Source organism: Phasianus colchicus, chromosome 18, assembly GCF_987193195.1.
Source record: "Phasianus colchicus chromosome 18, bPhaCol1.hap1.1, whole genome shotgun sequence".
NCBI lineage: Eukaryota > Metazoa > Chordata > Aves > Galliformes > Phasianidae > Phasianus > Phasianus colchicus.
In genome coordinates, this window is record NC_143453.1 from 5,150,017 (window position 1) to 5,169,602 (window position 19,586).

At 44.3% G+C, this 19,586-nt stretch overlaps 1 protein-coding gene across 4 annotated transcripts; it reads left to right on the plus strand.

The window, feature by feature from the left end:
- Positions 1 to 57: 57 nt before the first annotated feature.
- On the plus strand, positions 58 to 18,088 carry CRKL (CRK like proto-oncogene, adaptor protein). 4 transcript variants are annotated; one of them, XR_016472130.1, is made up of 5 exons: positions 58 to 817; positions 3,349 to 3,811; positions 15,174 to 15,331; positions 16,477 to 16,882; positions 16,960 to 18,087. XR_016472130.1 is itself a non-coding variant. In XM_031592331.2 (3 exons), the coding sequence occupies exons 1-3, from the start codon at positions 504 to 506 to the stop codon at positions 15,237 to 15,239; spliced, it is 843 nt and encodes a 280-aa protein (XP_031448191.1). In that variant the 5' UTR covers positions 58 to 503; the 3' UTR covers positions 15,240 to 15,933. The 4 variants fall into 4 exon arrangements, 2 of the variants coding, with proteins under 2 accessions (XP_031448191.1, XP_031448190.1); XR_004166778.2 differs by having other exon boundaries at positions 16,477 to 18,088; XM_031592331.2 differs by lacking the exons at positions 16,477 to 16,882; positions 16,960 to 18,087 and having other exon boundaries at positions 15,174 to 15,933.
- The last annotated feature ends 1,498 nt before the right edge of the window (positions 18,089 to 19,586 follow it).

The window sequence follows — 19,586 nt, forward strand, 5'->3', positions numbered from 1 at the left end:
GGGCGGTGTCTCCGGAGGGCTCCCACCGCCCGGCGCCGCCGCCATTTTGGTGCTCGGCTCTGAGAGGGGAGGGAACCCATAGAAGAAAGCGGGAGCCCGGCGCTTCGCCCCTCCCGTTTCCCACTCATCCGGCGCCGAGGCACCGTAGCGGGATATCCTCGCCACCTTTTCGGGTCGCCCGCCCTCGCAGCCCAACCGGGCCTGAGATAGGCGGGAAGGATGCTGCCCCGCACGCCGCGCCGCTGAGCACATCGGGGCCCTGAGCGCCGCGCCCGGCCGGCCCCGCCCGGCGATCCTCGGGCCTCCGCCTCAGCGGCACGGGGCTTCCTTCTCCGCACCCCCGTCCCTTTGCCGCCCATCCGCCGGGCTGGGCGCTTCCTCCTCTCCCCCGGCCCCGCCGCCTGCCCGTCCGGGCCTTCCCCTCCCCTGCTCTCCTCTTCCCGCGGGGCCTCCGGGCTCTCGGCCTTCTTCCTCCCCTCCCTCGCCCTTCCCCGTTCGGAGCCATGTCCTCCGCCGCCCGGTTCGATTCGTCGGACCGCTCCAGCTGGTACGTGGGTCCGGTGTCGCGGGCGGAGGCGCAGACTCGGCTGCAGGGGCAGCGGCACGGCATGTTCCTGGTGCGGGATTCGTCCACCTGCCCGGGGGATTACGTGCTGTCGGTATCCGAGAACTCCCGGGTGTCCCACTACATCATTAACTCCCTGCCTAACCGCCGCTTTAAGATCGGCGATCAGGAGTTCGAGCACCTGCCCGCCCTGCTGGAGTTCTACAAGATCCACTACCTGGATACCACCACCCTCATCGAGCCCGCGCCCAGGTGAGTGCTGCGGCCCCGGGGTCTGTATGGGGCTCCTCTGCTTTGAAACTCTCGGACAGGGCTCTCGGTGATGGCTGCGGGTTGCTCGTTATCGTTATCATCAGTATAGCGCGTAGGGCCCGTCCTTGTGATGAATATAGGCAGATGCGGAGGCTCTGGGAACATCCCTGCCACCCACTGTAATTGTCTTGCAGGAGGGTGTGGTCTTGCTTTGTATCAGCCTTCTGGTATTGTCCCCTTGTTGGGAAGGCTGAGAGAAGCTGGCTCAGAAGTCTTCCCCTCCCTGGCTGTAGTATGGCCTCGGAACTCAGTTGCTTTGGCCTCAAGTTCACAGTGATTCCAACAGGTCGTGCCTTTGTGATTCCTGCTTCGTGGTGCTGATTGAATTCTCATGCATTCTAAAACATTGTTTCCCAGACTTAGAGAGTGGCATTCCCCCAGAAGAGGGTAAAAGCATTTATCTCTGTCTGGTTACAGCACTCTTTGTCTCTGCATATGCATACACTGAGAAATGCTCTTTTAGGAGGATGGGAAAATGTGACTTGGCCGTGAGCTCATTCTTTGTCCTGCACCCAACACAGGGCATACCTGCAGGCTGCATCACTAAACAGCTTACCAGTAACTCTGGAACATATTTATTTAATCCTTCCTAGATAAAATAAGGAAAAAAGCTATTAAAATAGTGGCACAGTTAAAAAAAAAAAAAAAAAAAAGCACTTCAATTCTAAATTCTGCAGCTGAAGGGATTTCTTTCTGATTAACAGGTTATTGGGGGGATAGGGGGAGGGGGAATAACTTCTGAGTTCTTAATCACAATCAGTAAGTTGTCAAAAGTCGACCATAGCGTCAAATTGAAAAAGGCAAGTGGTCAGCAGGCTCTGCAGAGCTGTCAGGTGGTGGGAGGAGCGTGACAAAGCTCTGGCCTCAAGAGCTCCTAAAGCTGTTGAGAAACCTTCTGGTAGTGGTTGTGCTGGGGGTAAAGAAATGGGTAGGTGAAAAATTCCCTCATCTTTCACAGGTGCTGAAACATTTAACTGGAGCTGCACAGGGTTATGTGTGTGTTTAAACTTATGGACAGTTTAGAGGAAAGAAGTCTATACTGCAGTGATGTTCTTGCCTATCTCTGGTTTGGTTAACCTAGGTACTGTCAAACCTTTCTGAAAACAACCAACCTCATTCTTAGTCATGGACAGCAATGACTTGGCTTTCACAACTTAAACTTAGTTGATTCCACTTGTTCTCTGGCTATTTGTGTCATACCTTGCATGAAACATTTCCTGAACATCTTAGTACCACCTTATTTTTAAGGCTTTCATTGCAGACAGATGTTGGTGGTGCTCTCAGCAGTCTGAGACAGAAGGGAGCTGGCATACTGTGAACTGACAGGCTTTTTTGTAAAGCTACAAAAGGGGTTGAAGTGGTTATCCACAGTATAGTTCTTGTTCTAAAATTCTGGAAAAAAATCACTGACATGGTTGATAGTTTGGACTTCTGTTTAAAAAAGAAATTTCGTGATGCAAGAAGGAGAATGAGGGGTAGCACTTCCAGATTTACTTTCTTTAAATCAATGGACTACATTTAGAATAGGGGTAGACAGGAGTTTCTTCCAGAACTGTTACTGCTAGTCTTCATTTCTCTTTAAAATTTGGCCTTTTCAGTGGAACATCTCAGGTGCTTTTGCAGGCTGTTAGTTCTTCTGACTTCATGATGTGCATGTATATAGTAGAAAGCAGTGTTTGTGGTATGTTCCTTCCAGCAGATGTTAGTATTTCATCCTGTTTTTTATGAAGGATGTCACTTTATGCTATTAGGTATTTAGATATTCAGGAGAGATGAGTACTCTTAAATAGAGCTGAAGTTATGACAATAAGATCAGTGAGCTTAATTCCGTATTACTTTCAAGAATGGAAGGGAAATGTGTTGTCTCCTAAGAACATAAGATGCATCTCTGTCCCTAAACAAAGGGATTTTTGGTATTAATATGGCTGTCCCTCAAATCCTGCATATAAACAGTAGCCTTCTGGTACAAGGATGCTCTACTGCCTACAGAATTAGGAAGACTGAAGAGTTTATCATATTCTTCCTTTTACTATTGCTTCCATTTTCCCACTGTGCTCCCTCAGGTTTGCCATTCAGGGTTTCTGGATTCTTAACAGAAGTGGATGCTGAGGTTAAAGATGGAAACGTGACGAACCGGAGAGGATTATTTAGCTCTCCAAAAGCTCCTCCCCAGTCAACCAAAACTTTTTCACTTAATATATCACAACTTCTCATAACTTAAGCCACAGAGGTCTTTATTCTACCCTAAGATCTTCGCAATAATCCAAAAGAGAAAGTAAAGCAGTACTTAAGGTTTTGCCTTATACTTTTTTTTTTTTACATCTATGATAGATTTGTATTGTGTTTTGCTACGTAGGTGAACATAGGTAGTTCTCTTTTACCTGGTGTTCCTTGTGTGCAGCTGGTGGCTAGTTTCGTTACTGGAAATGCAAAACAACGGCTGTTGATAACTGGAACTTTTTTAAACTTAGGTATCCAAGTCCACCAATGGGATCTGGATCTGCCCCTACTATGTCTGCTGCCGAAGAAAACGTGGAATACGTTCGGACTCTCTATGACTTTCCTGGCAACGATGCTGAGGATCTCCCATTTAAAAAGGGCGAAATACTGGTAATTGTAGAGAAGCCAGAAGAACAGTGGTGGAGTGCCAGAAACAAGGATGGTCGGATTGGGATGATTCCTGTTCCTTATGTAGAAAAGCTAGTCAGATCTTCTATCGGGAAGCATGGCAACAGAAATTCCAACAGTTATGGTATTCCAGAACCCGCCCATGCTTATGCTCAGCCTCAGACCACAAGTCCCCTTCCCACAGTATCCAGTACACCTGGAGCAGTCATCAATCCTCTGCCATCCACGCAGAATGGACCAGTCTATGCCAAAGCTATCCAAAAGAGAGTACCCTGCGCTTATGACAAGACTGCACTGGCATTAGAGGTGAGTTTTCCTCTTTGTCTTACAGTTCTCCAATGGTTTTGAAAAATGAACTAGATATTGTTAGTGACAGAGCAGGTGTGGATGAGTTTATGTGGAGTCTGTTTATCTATGCCAAAAGATTGAAAAGTTCTATTATGTTCTGAAGAAAGACATACAAAAATTGCTTCATCTATACCACTTCCTTTGAGAAAAGTGACTAAGCTACTTCAGAACCTAGGCTTAATGCACTGCTGTCTTGCGTATGGAACAGTGAGATATGTTATAAGAGCAGTAGAATATATACACCCTTCTGTGGAAATGACTTTGCTTCTCTACTTAATCTTAGAGAAGGAATGTTTAATTGATCATTCCAGGCTGAGAACTGAAATAGAAAGGTAAGGATTGCTGATAAACAGTTATTTTTTCTGATTCTCAACTGCAGCTTTTTGGGTGTATGGGATGGGGGGGAGCTCAAGGAGCAAATGCAGGGAAACAAGCAAGGGAAGCAGCATCTTAGCAAGTAAAGTAGGGGGTTTAAAAAATATTCTTGAACTTTTCCTGTTGCCTTTTCTCAGTTTGCAAATGAAGCTGCTGCCAAAGCTGCTGCTTTTCACTAAGATTCAAAAGGTTTTGTTTGTCACTTTTGGTTATTCATAAAAGTTTCCCATAATTGCCCTCTTATACAATCTCTACAGGTGATTATTGGCAGAAGGTTAAATATTAAACGTATCACTGTTTTTCTTGAGTCTTACAAAAACTGGCAGCCTGTCATTTGTGAACAGTGTGTGAAAATTAGCATAGGAAGAAAAGTAAATTCTCTGCCAACTGCACCGTACAGAGGATTCCTGCCAAAACTATTCATGCTTCTGAAGACAGTAAGGCAAGCAGTTGATTTTATGTTACCAAGGTGTCATAGAACAACTCGAGGGAACTTGTTTTGCTGCAAGGTAGCAGAACTGCTTGGAAGGATGGATCTCACTAATGAATTTTCTCTTATTTGCTATTTAGTGACCTAGTTAATTCTATCATTTAACTGCCCTGATATACTGGCAGGATTCATTCTCCGGCCAACATGCAGGTTTGAATTGTGATTATAGCTTTTCCATCCATGCACAGGGAAAGAGCGTAACCTCATTTTACAGCAACGTTTTTTGTCACATGTACCATTTCTAAAGAAAGCTCCAAATTCTTGGCATGATCCTCCTTTTGTTTGCTTAACACCTTTTGCTGTCCCAACCTTCTCAGGGCTCTGCATGTTCCTTAATCCAAACTACTGGAGGTACAGTTAAACATTGTTGAAAATGATAGGGTTCACTTAGACTAGAAGTTTTGTAAGAGCACAGACAGTTACTAACACAAGAGAAAGAACAGCTTATGGGAACGTTTGGGGGAAGAAAGTTAGCAGTGTTCTTTCAAAATAACAATATATTGCAGTATTCAGCCTCAGTCACAGTTCAGCTTGTGTGGATAAGAACACCTTGGTACAGTTGTACTGATTTTGTAATCTCATCTGAACTGATACAACAGTCTGAAAGCAGAATATCTGCTTGCTGGCTTTAGCTTTCTGTGGTCAGCACACAGACAGTGCTTGAAAGAAGCAGAATACCATCTGGAGTAAATAAAGCTGTTGCATAGTAATCTGCTCAACTTCCTTTTAAGTGGAGAGATGTCCCATTTTCAAGCTGAACCCTGGGAAATGACAAGCTCTCTGCTTTCAAGTCTGATTGTTCTGTTGTATGCAGTTGTTTACACAAACTGTCAAAATGTAAGACAAGATAAAGAGCCATAGCCTGTTACAGAGAAAAAACTTGTTTGGTAAGGTAATTTTTTTTTTTTTAAGTTTCTCCCATGAGAAGATACAGTTTATAAAGTGAACATTCTACTGAAAATCCTTGTTGAGATGTTTGGTAAGATGTTTAACTTTGAAATAGTTTATAAAATGGGAAAATTTAATGGCAAGCAAGTTTAAGGGTAATTGTCCTTTTTTTCCCCTACAAGGATACTCATTAGGAAGCATGGCATTTATTTCTAAGACTGACATGTCACTGTGGTCAGTTCAGTTAATTACACTGGCAGCACACATTTAGCATTTTTCATGAAATAATTGAAGTTTGCAGTTTCTCACTGTGACCTTACTGAGTTCTATCACTGACGTGTAGTATTTCCAAAGATACTGCACACACACAAAAAAACCTTCACAATAAAAGCAGCAGCCAAGATCTGTTTCTCTAGTTGTGTGCTTTCGCCAAGAGGCAGTTTCCTTCCTTTCTGCTGCTCCAGAGGAAGGAATATGAAGGACAGGGATGCAGTGTCCTGTATTTGTTGGAACTAGAACTCTGTATTACAGGATTACATGCTGCTCTTTTTCAACCTCGGTTTTCCTTGAGAAAACTGGGAGGGCAGCCCTGTGCTCAGAGGTTACACAAGATAGTGCTTTGAGGAGGTGATGGGTTTTGTAAGAGCAGAGACTGCTGGCACTGATCCTGTGGTACAGGGCAGCAAAGCCTGCCTTCAGGTTTCTCAGCATTAATAATCTGTAGTTGTACAGCCAGGCTGATCACAGCAATACACTGCTGAAGCCTTGTCTTAAGGCAGTACATGATGTGCAGGGTTAAGTGCCCAGCAGCCTAAGACCTGCTGCATTTTACCTTAAAGAAGCAGCTTGTCTGCAGGGAATTGAGTACTTTGCCTGGATCAATGCAACAAAGTTCCTCATGTCTAGCAAAGTCAGCAGACAAACCAGTGATATATAATTCCTTTTAAAAAACTAGCAGTCTGTTTGATTTTGGTTTTTTTTCCCCTTATAAAACAGAGTGGAATAACTTAAGGAACCAGAAAACAGGAGAGCAGCAGCTGCTGCCACTCTTTGGTCTACCAGATGACAAAACAACAATTCCTACCATTATTCTCAGTGCTTGTGAGGTATTTGTCATACACCATTCTGAGGGCAGTAGCAGTCCTGGAGCTCATATCCAGATTTGGAATATGGTATCTTAAGATTATTTTTGACATATATACACAGAGTTTCATTATATTTTTTGTATCCGTTTTTATAAGTTCCTTTTTTCCTCCACACCTATGCCAGCATTGTGTAATATTAAGCAGCTGTATCTGCACATCCTATCTCAAACATACAAATGTATTAATTTGCTAGTACAGAGTTAAGGTTTCACTCAAATATATTGGTGAAATGAATAGCTGCTCACCACACTTGCATAACTGACACCATATTTCTCCTGAGCTTGTTGCAATTAGGTTACAGGTAACTTTTTTTCCCCTCTTTATTTTAAAGTTGAGACAAGTAGGGCAAAATGTGCTAGTAGTAGAACTTAATTAGGAAATTAGGTTGCTGCTATCACTTGACAACAAGCATAGTGCTTTTCTTAGCTAAGGAAATTTTGTCTTGCTACATTAAATATTAAAATGCATCCAAGCGCAAGGATGACAGTTTTGCTTAAACTGTACAAGCACAGGTCCTGCATTTTAAAAGTTGGCTTTGGAGCTTTAGTTCTGGTAGCTATTAATGGAAAATGACACTGTGGAAGGGTTTCTGTGTCTGTGCTGATATGTACCAACTTCCCAGTATGCTACATTTGAAAACAAGGCCAACAATTACATTGGAGATTATATGCATTCTTAATCTTTGTGACCTCCTTTACCAGACAGGGTTTGCTCCCATCGTGACTGTTTTCAGTGCCTTACAGTTCAATGCATCTTCACACTCAGAACTGTTTGCAGAGCTTATTTTCAGGTGAAACTGAAAGCAGCAGAGATAACCTAGACAAGTTCCTGTGCTAAAGCTGTGACTTAGCATAGCTCAGGAACACTCCTCCATTGAAGCTTAGTGGCCTCCAAATTCCATACTGTCCCAACATGCTTAGCAGGAGACAGGCTATCATAATTTAATGGAAAACTGTGCTTTCTTGTAATACTCTAATCTCACCTCTGCACTTCAAGTATAGGTATGACAGTTGCCAAACTACATCACTCTGTTCCTAGATGAGGCTAGGTTAATTGTATCTATAGGCCATCAGCATTTCTGTGCTACCCTCTGACCTGTTCTAACACCTCCAGAATGATCTTTCTTCAGGTCTGAATGACTGCATGCTCTGGTTTGGGCAATTCTTCTGGCTCAGAGCATGAAAATTAGGTTAACAGAGGTGTGCTATCAGCCTTTTGGTTTCTTCAATCTTCCAGTATCTAGAACTTCAGAGTCTCATTTTGTCCTCTCGTAGTTCAACCAAACTCTGCCTCTTTTGTTTAGCTTTATACGTTTTGGGGGCAGTGTGATAGAGTAATTTCATTGTTGGAATATCTATAGAACATGCTAAATTATCTGACTACGTGACTCAAATGGCATGCAGGAAACCTTTTCAGTGTATGAATCAGCTTCAAATGGAGACAGGTATGGAAGAGTTTAGAGTGAATGAAGTAAGCTTTCTGACTGGCATGTTCCACAACTTGCATTTCCCCAGGGCTTTGAATTCATGCTGTAACAGGGACATAATGAAAGGATGCTATCTAAAATGCATTTTGATTTTTATCGTTTGGGTGGAACCAAATGGCTGCATTTCAGAAGTATTACTCACGTCAGCAGTTGATGCTTCCATGCAGTGATGCTGGCATACTTTACAAGTGAATTACTTATCTGAGGGATGCTGACACTAAGGAAGTGTTATCCTCATTTATAGATAAGGGCCCATGAGCTGTCCAGAATTGCACAGGAAGTTGGTGGCAGCAATGAGAATAGAACCAGATCTCCTGACTGTCCTGTTCCTAATCATAAGGCAACCCTTCCAACTGGTCTGAAACATTCTCTAAAAACAACAGCATGTTAACTTTCATGGGAGATCCCACCTCAGCTGTGACCTTACTGTAGAGGCTTTAAAGAGAATTTAAGAATTTACCAAATACTGTCCTTAGTGTTTGGGAGAGGAAAATGCATAGAGGGACTGCTTGACTGGATTCTTTCAGATGTTGCTAATCCAGAGGTCATTAACACAGATGCAACAATTACTTGCTCATGACATCAAGGTTCCTTCCCCAGAATCTTGTTTCAGCATGCCATTTCATTCAGTCTTTAAGGCAACTGCCTTTTGCTTAAAGCAGAGGACATCCAGCAGTCCTTGGTCTACAAGATGATGTTTTGAGAAGCTTTTCTCAGCTACTATCCTTTAACAGCTGCTACACATTAACAACTCCCGCTGCCCAGTAGTCTAAAGAACTTCTTGGATTGTTAATCTACATGGCAGTTTATTAAAAGGTAATACACTTACTGTATCTTTAATTTTTGCTCACCTGAAGTCAGACTCCCAAGCCCATCCATGCTGTAGAAATCAATCAAATTGAAGGACATTTTTATAGGCCTTCTGCACAAACTTTGGATGGAACTCTACAGCACGTGACCAGAATTGAATCTGACTCAGAACATGAGTCTGTGTACTACTGATTTTTTTTTTTTTCCATTAATAAGATTAAAATGCTTCCAAGTGAATTGTTTCTATAGAGTGGTGCAAATACAGTTTCCTGTTGGGTTCTGACTCTTGCAGTGAGGCTTTCTGCATTTGAGTCTGAATCCTGGAACTCAAATCTGTCCTCAAAAGTTACTTAAATCTAGCAGAGTAACATTGAGTTATTTATAGATGTTATCAGCCTTTTCCTAAAGAGGCTTCTGTTAGGTTCCTGTTTAAGTCATCTTGTTACTATATAAAGCTTTCTCTAGATTTTCCATTTAATGAGAAGTCAGACAAATTGTGCTTTTTCTCAAGCACACCATCAAAGCAAGCTGCAGCATTCCAGGAAGAGATGGAAACCAGCCACACTGATGCTACAGGAGCATGCTAACTATCAGGCAGTGTATAACTACTTATAGGGTACACAGGCTTCATCTTTGAGTTTATGAGCAGAATACATGAAGATGACAATTGAAGAAAGTCTCACAATTATCACAAAAGCAAATAGGAAAATCCCCTCTGAACTCCTATCTGGAAAGTACAAGATGAAGATTGTTCCACGTGTGAACATTTGGAACATCTGGGTGGGAAGTGGAAAAAACCCACAAGTAGTGGTAAAAGAAGGGCAAGAGAGTGAGAGCAAATGTATTAATGCCTAATTCCATTCTAATACACAACATCAAGCTTACATTTCTGTGAAATTTTCAGAGCTACACAACACTGAGTGCCAGAGTTCACTGTAACTTCTTAAATCTCATTTAAGGGCTCAGAATGCTTCTGAGCAATCTTCAAATAACACCTATTGCAGTCATGGGAGCTGCTTTCAGTAGGCTCTAGGAATACGTTTTGTAAAGTCAGCTTTTTTCTTTGATGGAAGATGCACACATCTTAAGTGAGAAGTTTCAGTTCAGAGTCCTTTGCCAAGGTCCTGAAACCACCTGTGTCAGTTCTACATGCAATGTTATTTAGATAACGCATACGAATTGTTATACATACTATATCAACAATAAAAGGTAGTTTTTCCCCTCAAGAAGATCACAGCTTGTTACCTCTGGAGCTTACAGAAGTTGGCTGCTGATCTGGAATCCAGCTGTGCAGTTCTTGGATCTCCTTTGGGGAAGAGCCTTCTGAGGTGCTTGCTGTTGGTCGTAGCATGGCTCTACCTTTTGTGCCCTTAGCTATTAGCTGCTAATGTCACTTGTCTAATATTTACTATAGTTACCACATAGATGCAATTCAGTAAACAGGAAGGGAGGTGTAGTTAGAGGGCTGCTGCAACAGGCCACATGCTCAGCTCTTCTGAAGCAGTTCAGGGAGAAATGACTGTAGGCAGTCCTCAGCTCTGCCTGCTGTAGCACACATTTGGCTTTGTGAATTATCCTGATTCAAATTAAACTCTGCATTGAACACAGTAATTTACCACTTGGGCCGATGGCTTTTTTTTGCTAGATCATAGCTTAGCTCTGCTCGTCTTTGGCCAAATAGGAAGAGACACAGTTGTGATAGGAAAGGCTCGACAAGTCATTGTTCCTGTTTCAAATTCTCTGACGGGAAGTGAAGGTGAAAGCAGCAAACCAAGCTAGAATTTGTGCATCTCATACTTGGGAACAACTGTTTGAGAATGCTTCTGTCTGCCTTGGAAACATGCAGAATTTTAGAGAACTACACCAATTTCTTAGACTGCGACAGCCAGAACTGGAGCTCTGGGTCTGTTTGCTACAGGAATCTCTTGGAAAGAGAATTTTCCTTTGAAGTAAACCTGCTAATGCTAAAAACAAGTACTGTGCTCTTTTGAATGCATGTTGCATCTCATTACTTGTGGTAGCTTTAGTGATGTCAGCCTGTCTAAGCTAAATATACTGTAGCATGAAGTAAGCTTTTCTACAGGAAAAGGTGTGGTTCAGCAATTTATTGCAACATGTAAATATACGTTAACTTTTCCCAACAAGGGTGCAGATTTCCAGCAACAAAATGTTTATTTCAGTTAAACAAAAATAACTGCTTTCCCTTTAAAGCTTATGCAAAGGAATTATATTTATAATTCTGAAGCTGTATTTATTGTTCTTGTTTACTTGATTTGTATCAAAGGTGAGATTCTCATGTGTGCTAACGGATTTTTTTTTTTAATGATGCAGGTTGGAGATATTGTGAAGGTTACAAGGATGAACATAAACGGTCAGTGGGAAGGAGAGGTCAACGGGCGAAAAGGGCTCTTCCCATTCACACATGTCAAAATATTTGACCCTCAAAACCCAGATGAGAACGAATGATTCCCTTGATCTGATTTACACTGCTGCTTCCCTTTCCTGGCTCTCATTAGTGTTGTTTGAGGTGGGATGATGGCTAAATGGCACATTGCTAGCATTGCCCATTTTTCCAGCTTGCTGCAGTTTGACAGTTCTTTTAATACACATTTGGAATACATACAACTGAAGTCACTGCCTGACCTTCATACCATAGATACATCAACCAGAATTTGGTTTCACTTTTAAAACTGTATTGGGCCTTAAGCTGGAGAAGACTGAAGCATATAGCAGACAAGCATGGGACAAAAACCCTTCTTCTTGAGACTTCCATGGACTTGTTCTGGCCTGCTCAGTAGGAAGAGCCCTAATCTTAGAGCAAACATGCAACTCATCTGTTACTGTCCAACAAAAAGCAACAACAAAAATGCAATTTTAGGACTGAAGACGACTTAGTTTTAAGAGAACCTGCCCTAAGGTAGTACACTTACAATGACGGTCTCTTTAAAGGACATTAATTGAAGCTTATGTATTCTAAGCAGTTGCATTAGAAGCTGCTCATTTCTGTTAACTCTTAAGCTTGTTGTTGACCTTCCTGAAAGTGTGTGTTAAATACAAATAACCATTGATTGAGCTGCATTGAAGCTGAGGCATTTATTTATAAGGAAACTTAGGAGGGGTTCACACTCATAACCTATTTTTTTTTACATACTCAAAGTATTTCTGTTGATTTTGCAAGCACTAACTGTAGTAAGTGAGCTTTAAAGGGAAACATTTTGGCCTGGTCTACACAGAGCCCTTCTGCAGTGTTGGAAGTAGAGCTTTACTAACATAGTAGTGCTTGTCACCAAGCTGTTACTTGGTAGGGAGATGGATCAGATTGCCACAGCATGAAGAAGTATGAAAGGAACAGGACAGAAGACCTTGGTAAAAACTGATAAAATCCTATTATTTAAACATAAGCCTTTTATACCCATTTCTCTGTAGGCTCCCTTATCACTCCCAAGTTTCCTGGCTGTACCCGCCCCAACTTGCTGAAGACTTTGAACACAGTACCTTTTTCTCCAGGGCATCTCCACCTTGCTGTGCTCCTCTTCCAGAATTTTTTTTCTTTTTTCCCCCCTCATACCACAAACCTTTTCATGCTACAATCTTTACCCTTCTAAAGAAGTTGGCTCTGGCTTTTATATGCCCCAGACCCCTCCTACTCCCAGCATCCTCTAGAAGATGGTTAATTGCAGTCAGCTGCCAAGGTTTTCCCACCTTACCATTAATGTTCAGGCTGGAGGAGGCCACACAGGTGTCTGTTATCAGTACAGCTTTCTCTCCCCTTTTCTGTACATAAGCTGTACTGTTGTAATTGCACCTTTGGTAGGGAACTGTATGGCTGTAGCTACGTGAGTGTTATCAATGCCATACAGCTCAAGTCCTTAGCCTGTTACAGGATGTGAAAGCTTAGGTACAGTAGTATCTTCTGCCTTCTTTAAATGTGTTTTCTAGGTGAACTGGAACATATTTTTTAAAATAGTTTGAGCACCGATTTAACAGAATACAGCCTGGATAAAGAAAAATATCTGCTGCAGAAAACCAGGAATATCTGACAGGAAAACAGTAGTGCCCCAATGCATTCGTTTTTCAACATTTGAAGCTGTCCATTGTAGCAAAAAGAGAAACTTCAGACACCTGCAAAACCTCACTGCTTCTTACAAATGTCAATTTTATCGTTGTCTTCAGTTCCAATGCATTTTCTTGTTGATTGTGTCACTTGATCCTTGTAAAAGTAACATTGTTCTCACTCAGCTGAAAGTGCCATGAGATCCTTGAATGGGAGACACTGAAGAAGTGTAAGAATGGCATTTCCAACAAGAGATGTAAAATGCTGTTGTGTTTGGTTTTTTTTTTTTAAAGAAACTCTCGGTTCATCTGTTAGTTCTCTTTTGTAGTATTAATCAAGTGGCTGACAGTCTAGAAGTTCTTGTAGAGCATTTTACTACCAAATTAACTGTGAAGTAGAGTAGCATTGACTGAAGTGTTTGGTGCTGTAAGAGTAATTCTTGACAATAGGCATCGCCAGGTTGTCTTGCAACAAAAAGCTATGCAGCTCTCTTAACTAAAGGAGGTCATGAATTTCTGTGCCCTGACTCCACCTGTACGTTTACTACATGGATTGTACTACTGAAAGTCACCTTGTGAACACAGCAACTGCACTAAGCTCAGTCTGCTGCAGAGAAACCTTACTTCAGACGTGCCCTGTTTCCGGGCAGCTCTTCAGACTGGTTGTGGAATTCCTCCTTTGCATGTCCAAGTCCGTAAATAAATACTGTGAGATTTGAGATCTTGAATATAGCTTTTAACCTGTTGTTTTTTTCATGAAAATAAGCGTCCCGCCTCATCTCCTCATTGGATGAGGTGAACACCTTGAACACGTGCGTCGTTTTAGGTTATGTTCTGATAGCGCAGAAAAGCAAAAGATTTTCTTTCAAAACTATGCAAAAATGGTGTGTAGTGGCATCTGATGGAAAGAAAAGGATTCTTAACTTTCTGTGAACCAGATTTTGGGCCCCAGATGAGCGGTATTTCTCTGTTACAGCGGTCGGTTCGGTGATGTTAGGTGTGGTTGAAATGTAGCACGCTGCCAACCGACGCCGATTGGAACCTCGCTTCAAATCGTGTCTTTGCCATTTTGCTATAAGACAAATATTTTCGTACAAAGACTGCATCTGATCCGTGTGTGTTTCTCTTGGAAGGACTGTCTGGCTTCTCAGTCGCTCGCTGCTGTGTGCCGTGTGTTGCTATACAAAGCCTCTTCCATTTGGGCTGTAACCTATCAGTGTAAATTAACGCTCCTTGGGCTGTCAGGTGTCCATCCACAAAGCACAGTGTGTAAGTGGTGCCACAGTAGCTATCCACCATGAAGGCTCACTGCCTCTCCTTGTGCTCGTGTGTGTGCAGACACACTGAAGCCTCTGAGCAGTCTGAAAGTTTCAATGAAAACTGTTTCAATCCGTGTCCATCACTGGAGAAGCGCTAATTTAATTAATGATTGTTTACAAATTGGAAAGCATCAACAAAAGGGAATATCCTGTTTGGGTTGGGGCTCCGAAAAGCCCGAGCATTATTTTTGTAAAGGGAAAAAACAGCATTCTTTGTGCCATTTCATGTGCCTGTAAAGTAATTTTTTTATATTATATTAACGTCCTGGGAACGAGTGGGGCTGCCTTTGTTTTCTAGTCCAGTTTTCGAGCATTTTTCTCAATACCTGCATCTGAAAGTGAGACCTGCCTAAAAGACTGCCTTTGGGGACCAGTGAAAGCATCCTCCAGCTGTCCTCTGCTGTTGTGTTACATGAAAATGCGTTTTTGGGACAAGGATACAATTATTGCAGTGGGAAAGGTGGCCTTGTATTTGAGACAGTCTTCACTGTGTAAACTTTAAAACACAATATGTAATTTAAAGACCATGATCTTCAGGCAATAATATTAAAGTGTAAGCTTTTAAAGTTTATTTTGGGGATCACGGCTTGTTTTATTTTTTTGTGCTACAAAATTAACAGTATTAAATGAATTATATTCTTAGAATATACGGAGTGTCTTTTCTTAAGATTAGTGCCTTTTTAATTTCTTACTCCACTCCACAGAGCTGGTCCCAACATCAAGCCACTGTTGTTGTTTTTTTTTTTTTTCCCAGTGCCCTGCTTGTACAGTCTCAATAAAAGTTGCCTCAACTTCCAGTATTTGTGGTTTTCAGTCTTAAACCCCTGATATGTGAGCAGAATACGAACAGCCTCACTGCTGCTCTGTGGGTGAGCGTGTGCCAGCCGAAGCTTTCTGGAACCACAGCCAGAGGTAAGCAGCAGCTGCTGAGCCGTGTGAGTGATGATCCCACGTTCCCTCCTGCTGTGCTGTCACTGCTTTGGGGGCAGACTGAAAAAGCTCCAGCACCACTGATAGCATGGCTTCCTTCCCCTGCACTGCCCCTTAGTGCTCTTCCTGTCACTGTCCTTAACTCCATGTTTTTCCTTTACTGTGACAGAGCATCTTGACTGATTTACACATAGGCTTTTAATTTTGCTTTTATCTGAAGCAGTGCAGGTGGGACACGTGGCATTCCGGTCCCAGTAATGGTGTCAGCATAAGATGTTACAAATACCTGCTTTTGCAGATCAAGAATAGGAGGTCATCTTTTGCCTTTCTCCAGTCATTGCAAATTAAGAGTGGAGATAAAGCTGTAACTTTAAAAAAAAAAAATATTGGGGATCATTCAGTTAAATCATTAGCAGTGGTTTTGAAACTTGAAGTGAGCTATGGGGAAAAAAGGAAACTTATGAGGAACATCAGGCTCTTAGATGCTCTAAGGGAGATGTCTTAAAAGCCTGCATTGTGTCCCTGGACTCTTTGTTCTCATTACAGTGCATCGAGTTTCTGCTCTCTGACCATCAGCTGCCCGTGACAGCAGCTCAAGCTGGGTTTGCTTGTGGCTTAGCTGCACACCAGCTTTTGCTAACTTAAATTCAAATGAGCTGAGTTAGGCCAGCCCAAACAGCATAAGCCTTAAGTTTTAGCACAGCCTCTCTGGAATGAGCTGGACTTACCTGTTGGTCACCTTCATTTAATTAAAAGGTTTCCTTTCTGAACCAATGCGATATTAAAACACTCCTTAATAGATTCAACCAATGTAAACCTGCCTGAGCAAGTACACCTAGAGACACTAAAATAAAATGCTGTCACAGCATATGAACAATTTTCCTTTTTTTTTTTTTTTTTTTTTTAAAACATTGCTTACAATAACCAGCGTAATTTGTGCACATGGGAAAGCTTTTCAGGTCTGTATTCAGCAGCAGCGATGACTCACCTTGGAGCAGCTGCAGTGGGTTCTGTCCCACACTGTGTCCTCTGCCCTTTTTTTAGAGAACGTATCAGCTGCTCTCACAGCAGCTGTTGAACCACAAGTCACAGCTCAGTGTATTAAGGTAAAGCAGTTCCAATTTCAGGTTACCTTAATATCCAGAGCTGCAAACTTTGACAGTCATTGTGCAGACAGCTGAGCCGTCCTGCAGCAGGGCTACCAGCCTGAGAGGGACGGGCGTGCAGTGAGGAGAGAAAGCATCACAGCTGTCCCCAACTGAGCCTCCTGTCTGACATCGGAGCCCGGAGATGCCACCTTCAAGCAGAAATCACATCAACTCTTCAAGCTTGAATCAGGTCAGCAAGCACTGCTCCTGCACGACTGCCCTCCCTGGGAGAGGGAAGGACCCCCAGCACCCACTGCTGACACTCAGCCCCACTTCTGCTCTCTGGACCCACACTAAAAGCTGCTGCCGTTGCTCAGGGGGTTGGTGATGTCTCACCTCACACACTGGACACAGCCTCACCTGCAGAAGTGCCACCCAGGCAGGGGTGAGTGAGAGGCAGCAGAGAATTAGCACAGCGCTCTCCTCAGATAACCTTCCCAGCACCTGCTTGTTTCATTCCAGGCATTTGTAACCAGAACCCTCCCTGCACACGCCGTCGGTCTCACCCGCCGCTGGCGCACCAGACAATTGGGATCAGAGCTAAATCTGGGGTGTCTGTGGGGACCCAGCTCCTGCTTTGTACATCCTGGCTTATCCAACAAGGGCAACTGAAAGTCAGCGCTGAATAATCCTTCATTTCTAATTGTGCGTTTGGTCAGGAATTTAAGAACAAATGCACAAGAGAAAGCGTGACCCTCAAGTGACCGTCAGTGCTCCTGTGGATATGCTGCTTCCCAGGCTGACCACGTAATGAAGCCCTGGGGAGGCCGGGGCAGGAGGAGCTCTGCTCACACAGGGGGGCAAAGCAGTGCTGGTTGGGTGCATGGCTTTGCCTTCCCCCAGCTGCCCCAGCCCCAGAGATGCAACTGATGCAGGAGGAGCGAGTGAGAGGAGGGGGTGCTGCTTTGAAGCTACAGAAGGGACAGACATAAGCGAACAACAGGAGCTGGTTGGAAACCCCTGGTGCTCAGCTCCTGTTATCCTTCCTGCCCACTGCTGCTCAGCAGCCCGGCGCTGCCATGAGACCCCTGGGATGCTCCTGACAAGAAGCGAGGATCCCTGCCAGCTCCTGGAGTGCACCATCACTATCCATACCATGTCATTAAAAACACATACAAAACAAACCAAACTTGCCTGTTTTTCCATCGCTGTGGAGCACCCCTGGTAATGTACAAACCCTATGGCCCCTGGGTGCCTGGACCCCAACCCAAGGGTTTTTTTTAATTACATTCTATTACTTCACTAGTTTGATCTGCATAAGGAAATAGTTCAGGGAGTTCTCATTGGGACTTTCATTTGCTGAATCTATTTCTGCAGCTTTGCATTGCCTCTTTTTTGCACTCATCTTGTGACCAGTGATACCATTAATCAACCGACCTTGAAGAGGAACAGCTTTTCTCTTCCCAGGTAACACAGCTGACAAGCAGTGGAAACTGGCTCTGTTGGCACTGACTGCTGCTAAGCACTGCATGTGGGCTGGAGGCCTCCTGGGCACCCCGTCTGGCACAGCACCTGGCACAAAGGCAATGCAATTCATCTCACTGGGGCTTCTTCATGTAAGAAAAAGCCGTAGCCTTCAAAGACCAAATACCTCCCACTGCCCTGACTGCCTTCAGGAGCTGTGAGTGCTCAGCACTCTGGAGAACTGGCTCTAAAATTAACAAAGAGGATTTCCCTGCTAGAAATAGCACCCCCATCGGTACGTGGGACGCACAGCTTGGGGGGGAGTCTGCCACTAAAAGGCTTAAAATGGGTCTGGGATTCTGCTGGAGGGGTTAAGGCAGGACTGACCAACAAGCAGTGCGTTGTCACTGATGGAGTCATCCCACACTGCAGGATGCACCCCAGAAACAACATCAGGGTTACTTCCAATACTCAGTAGCAACTCCTGCCTATATGGGGCTGAGTTACCCACCTCCATCAGAACAGTCATCAGGAACCACCTGATCACCAGGGGTAGGTGATGGGATGGAAATGGCTCTGACTGCAGCATGCTGGCTTCGTGCTGCCCAGCGATGGCAGCTTGTTACCAATGCTGGCCTAAATTTAAACAGGCAAAAATAAAGACACATTGGGGAACAACCCGAGAGCAGAAAGCTTGCAGTCCTTGTCAGGGCAGTGAAGATTTAGGACTTTCATCCATCAGGAGTGCAGGACTCGTGCCTCCCTTGCTGCAGTGGCCTCATTTCAGCCACATATTGCAGCCCTGCAGCCCTAAGGCAGTGGCACTGAGACAGCTACAGAAAATGGAGGGGAGTGGAAGAAGGAGAGAACGTACCTGGAGAAGGACAGGCAGATTAAACCCCTCCCTGCTGCCAAAAGCTCTGTGGGCTCTGCAGTCATCACCCAAAATAGAGCCTCAGTCTGCATCTCTCCGTGAGACAGTCCCTGCTGGAAACATGTCAGGGCAGTGCTGGGGCAGCAGTTTGCAGCACTGGGAGCCACCTCGGGATCTGCTGACACTGCACCCAGCTGGCTGCTTTCCCTGTGCCCCGCCACTAAAGCTGCCTGTTGACACTTGCTCACCTGGGAACGTGACACACGGCTCAACCCAGCGAGGAATGCAGGCAGGATTTGGGCAGAAAGGAGGGAAGGTCGTGCGTTAACCTTGGGGTGTAAGTCAGAAAGCCACCGAGCGTGCTGCACCTGAAGCCAGGGATACTCCCCCAGCAGGGGCTCAACAGCCTGGGTTGCTGGGCTTCAAGCCTGGCCGTGCTCTCCCATGAGCCCTGCTGGGACTCGTGAGCACTCTGAGAGCAAACCGCAGGTTGGGACCCTCCCCAGGGGTCACATCTCTTATGGGTACTTCGGTGGGCAGGGAACTCGCTCGCCGAGTGAGAGCTGGGAGCGCAGCTGCGCTCTTCGGGTCCCGCGGTCACTGGGTGGCACTGTGAGCCCTATTACCGCCCTAAGATGGGATCCCACCGCACCTTTCCCCTTATCCCCGTAAAGCCGGCAGGGCACGGAGTTGGGACGCCCCCGAGAAATGTCCGTCTCGGTCAGAGCTGCCAGGGAAAGTCGGCACGAAGGCAGCAGAACTGGGAACGGAGCCGCAGCGCTTCGGAAGGGGCTTAACTCGTTCGCTGAGA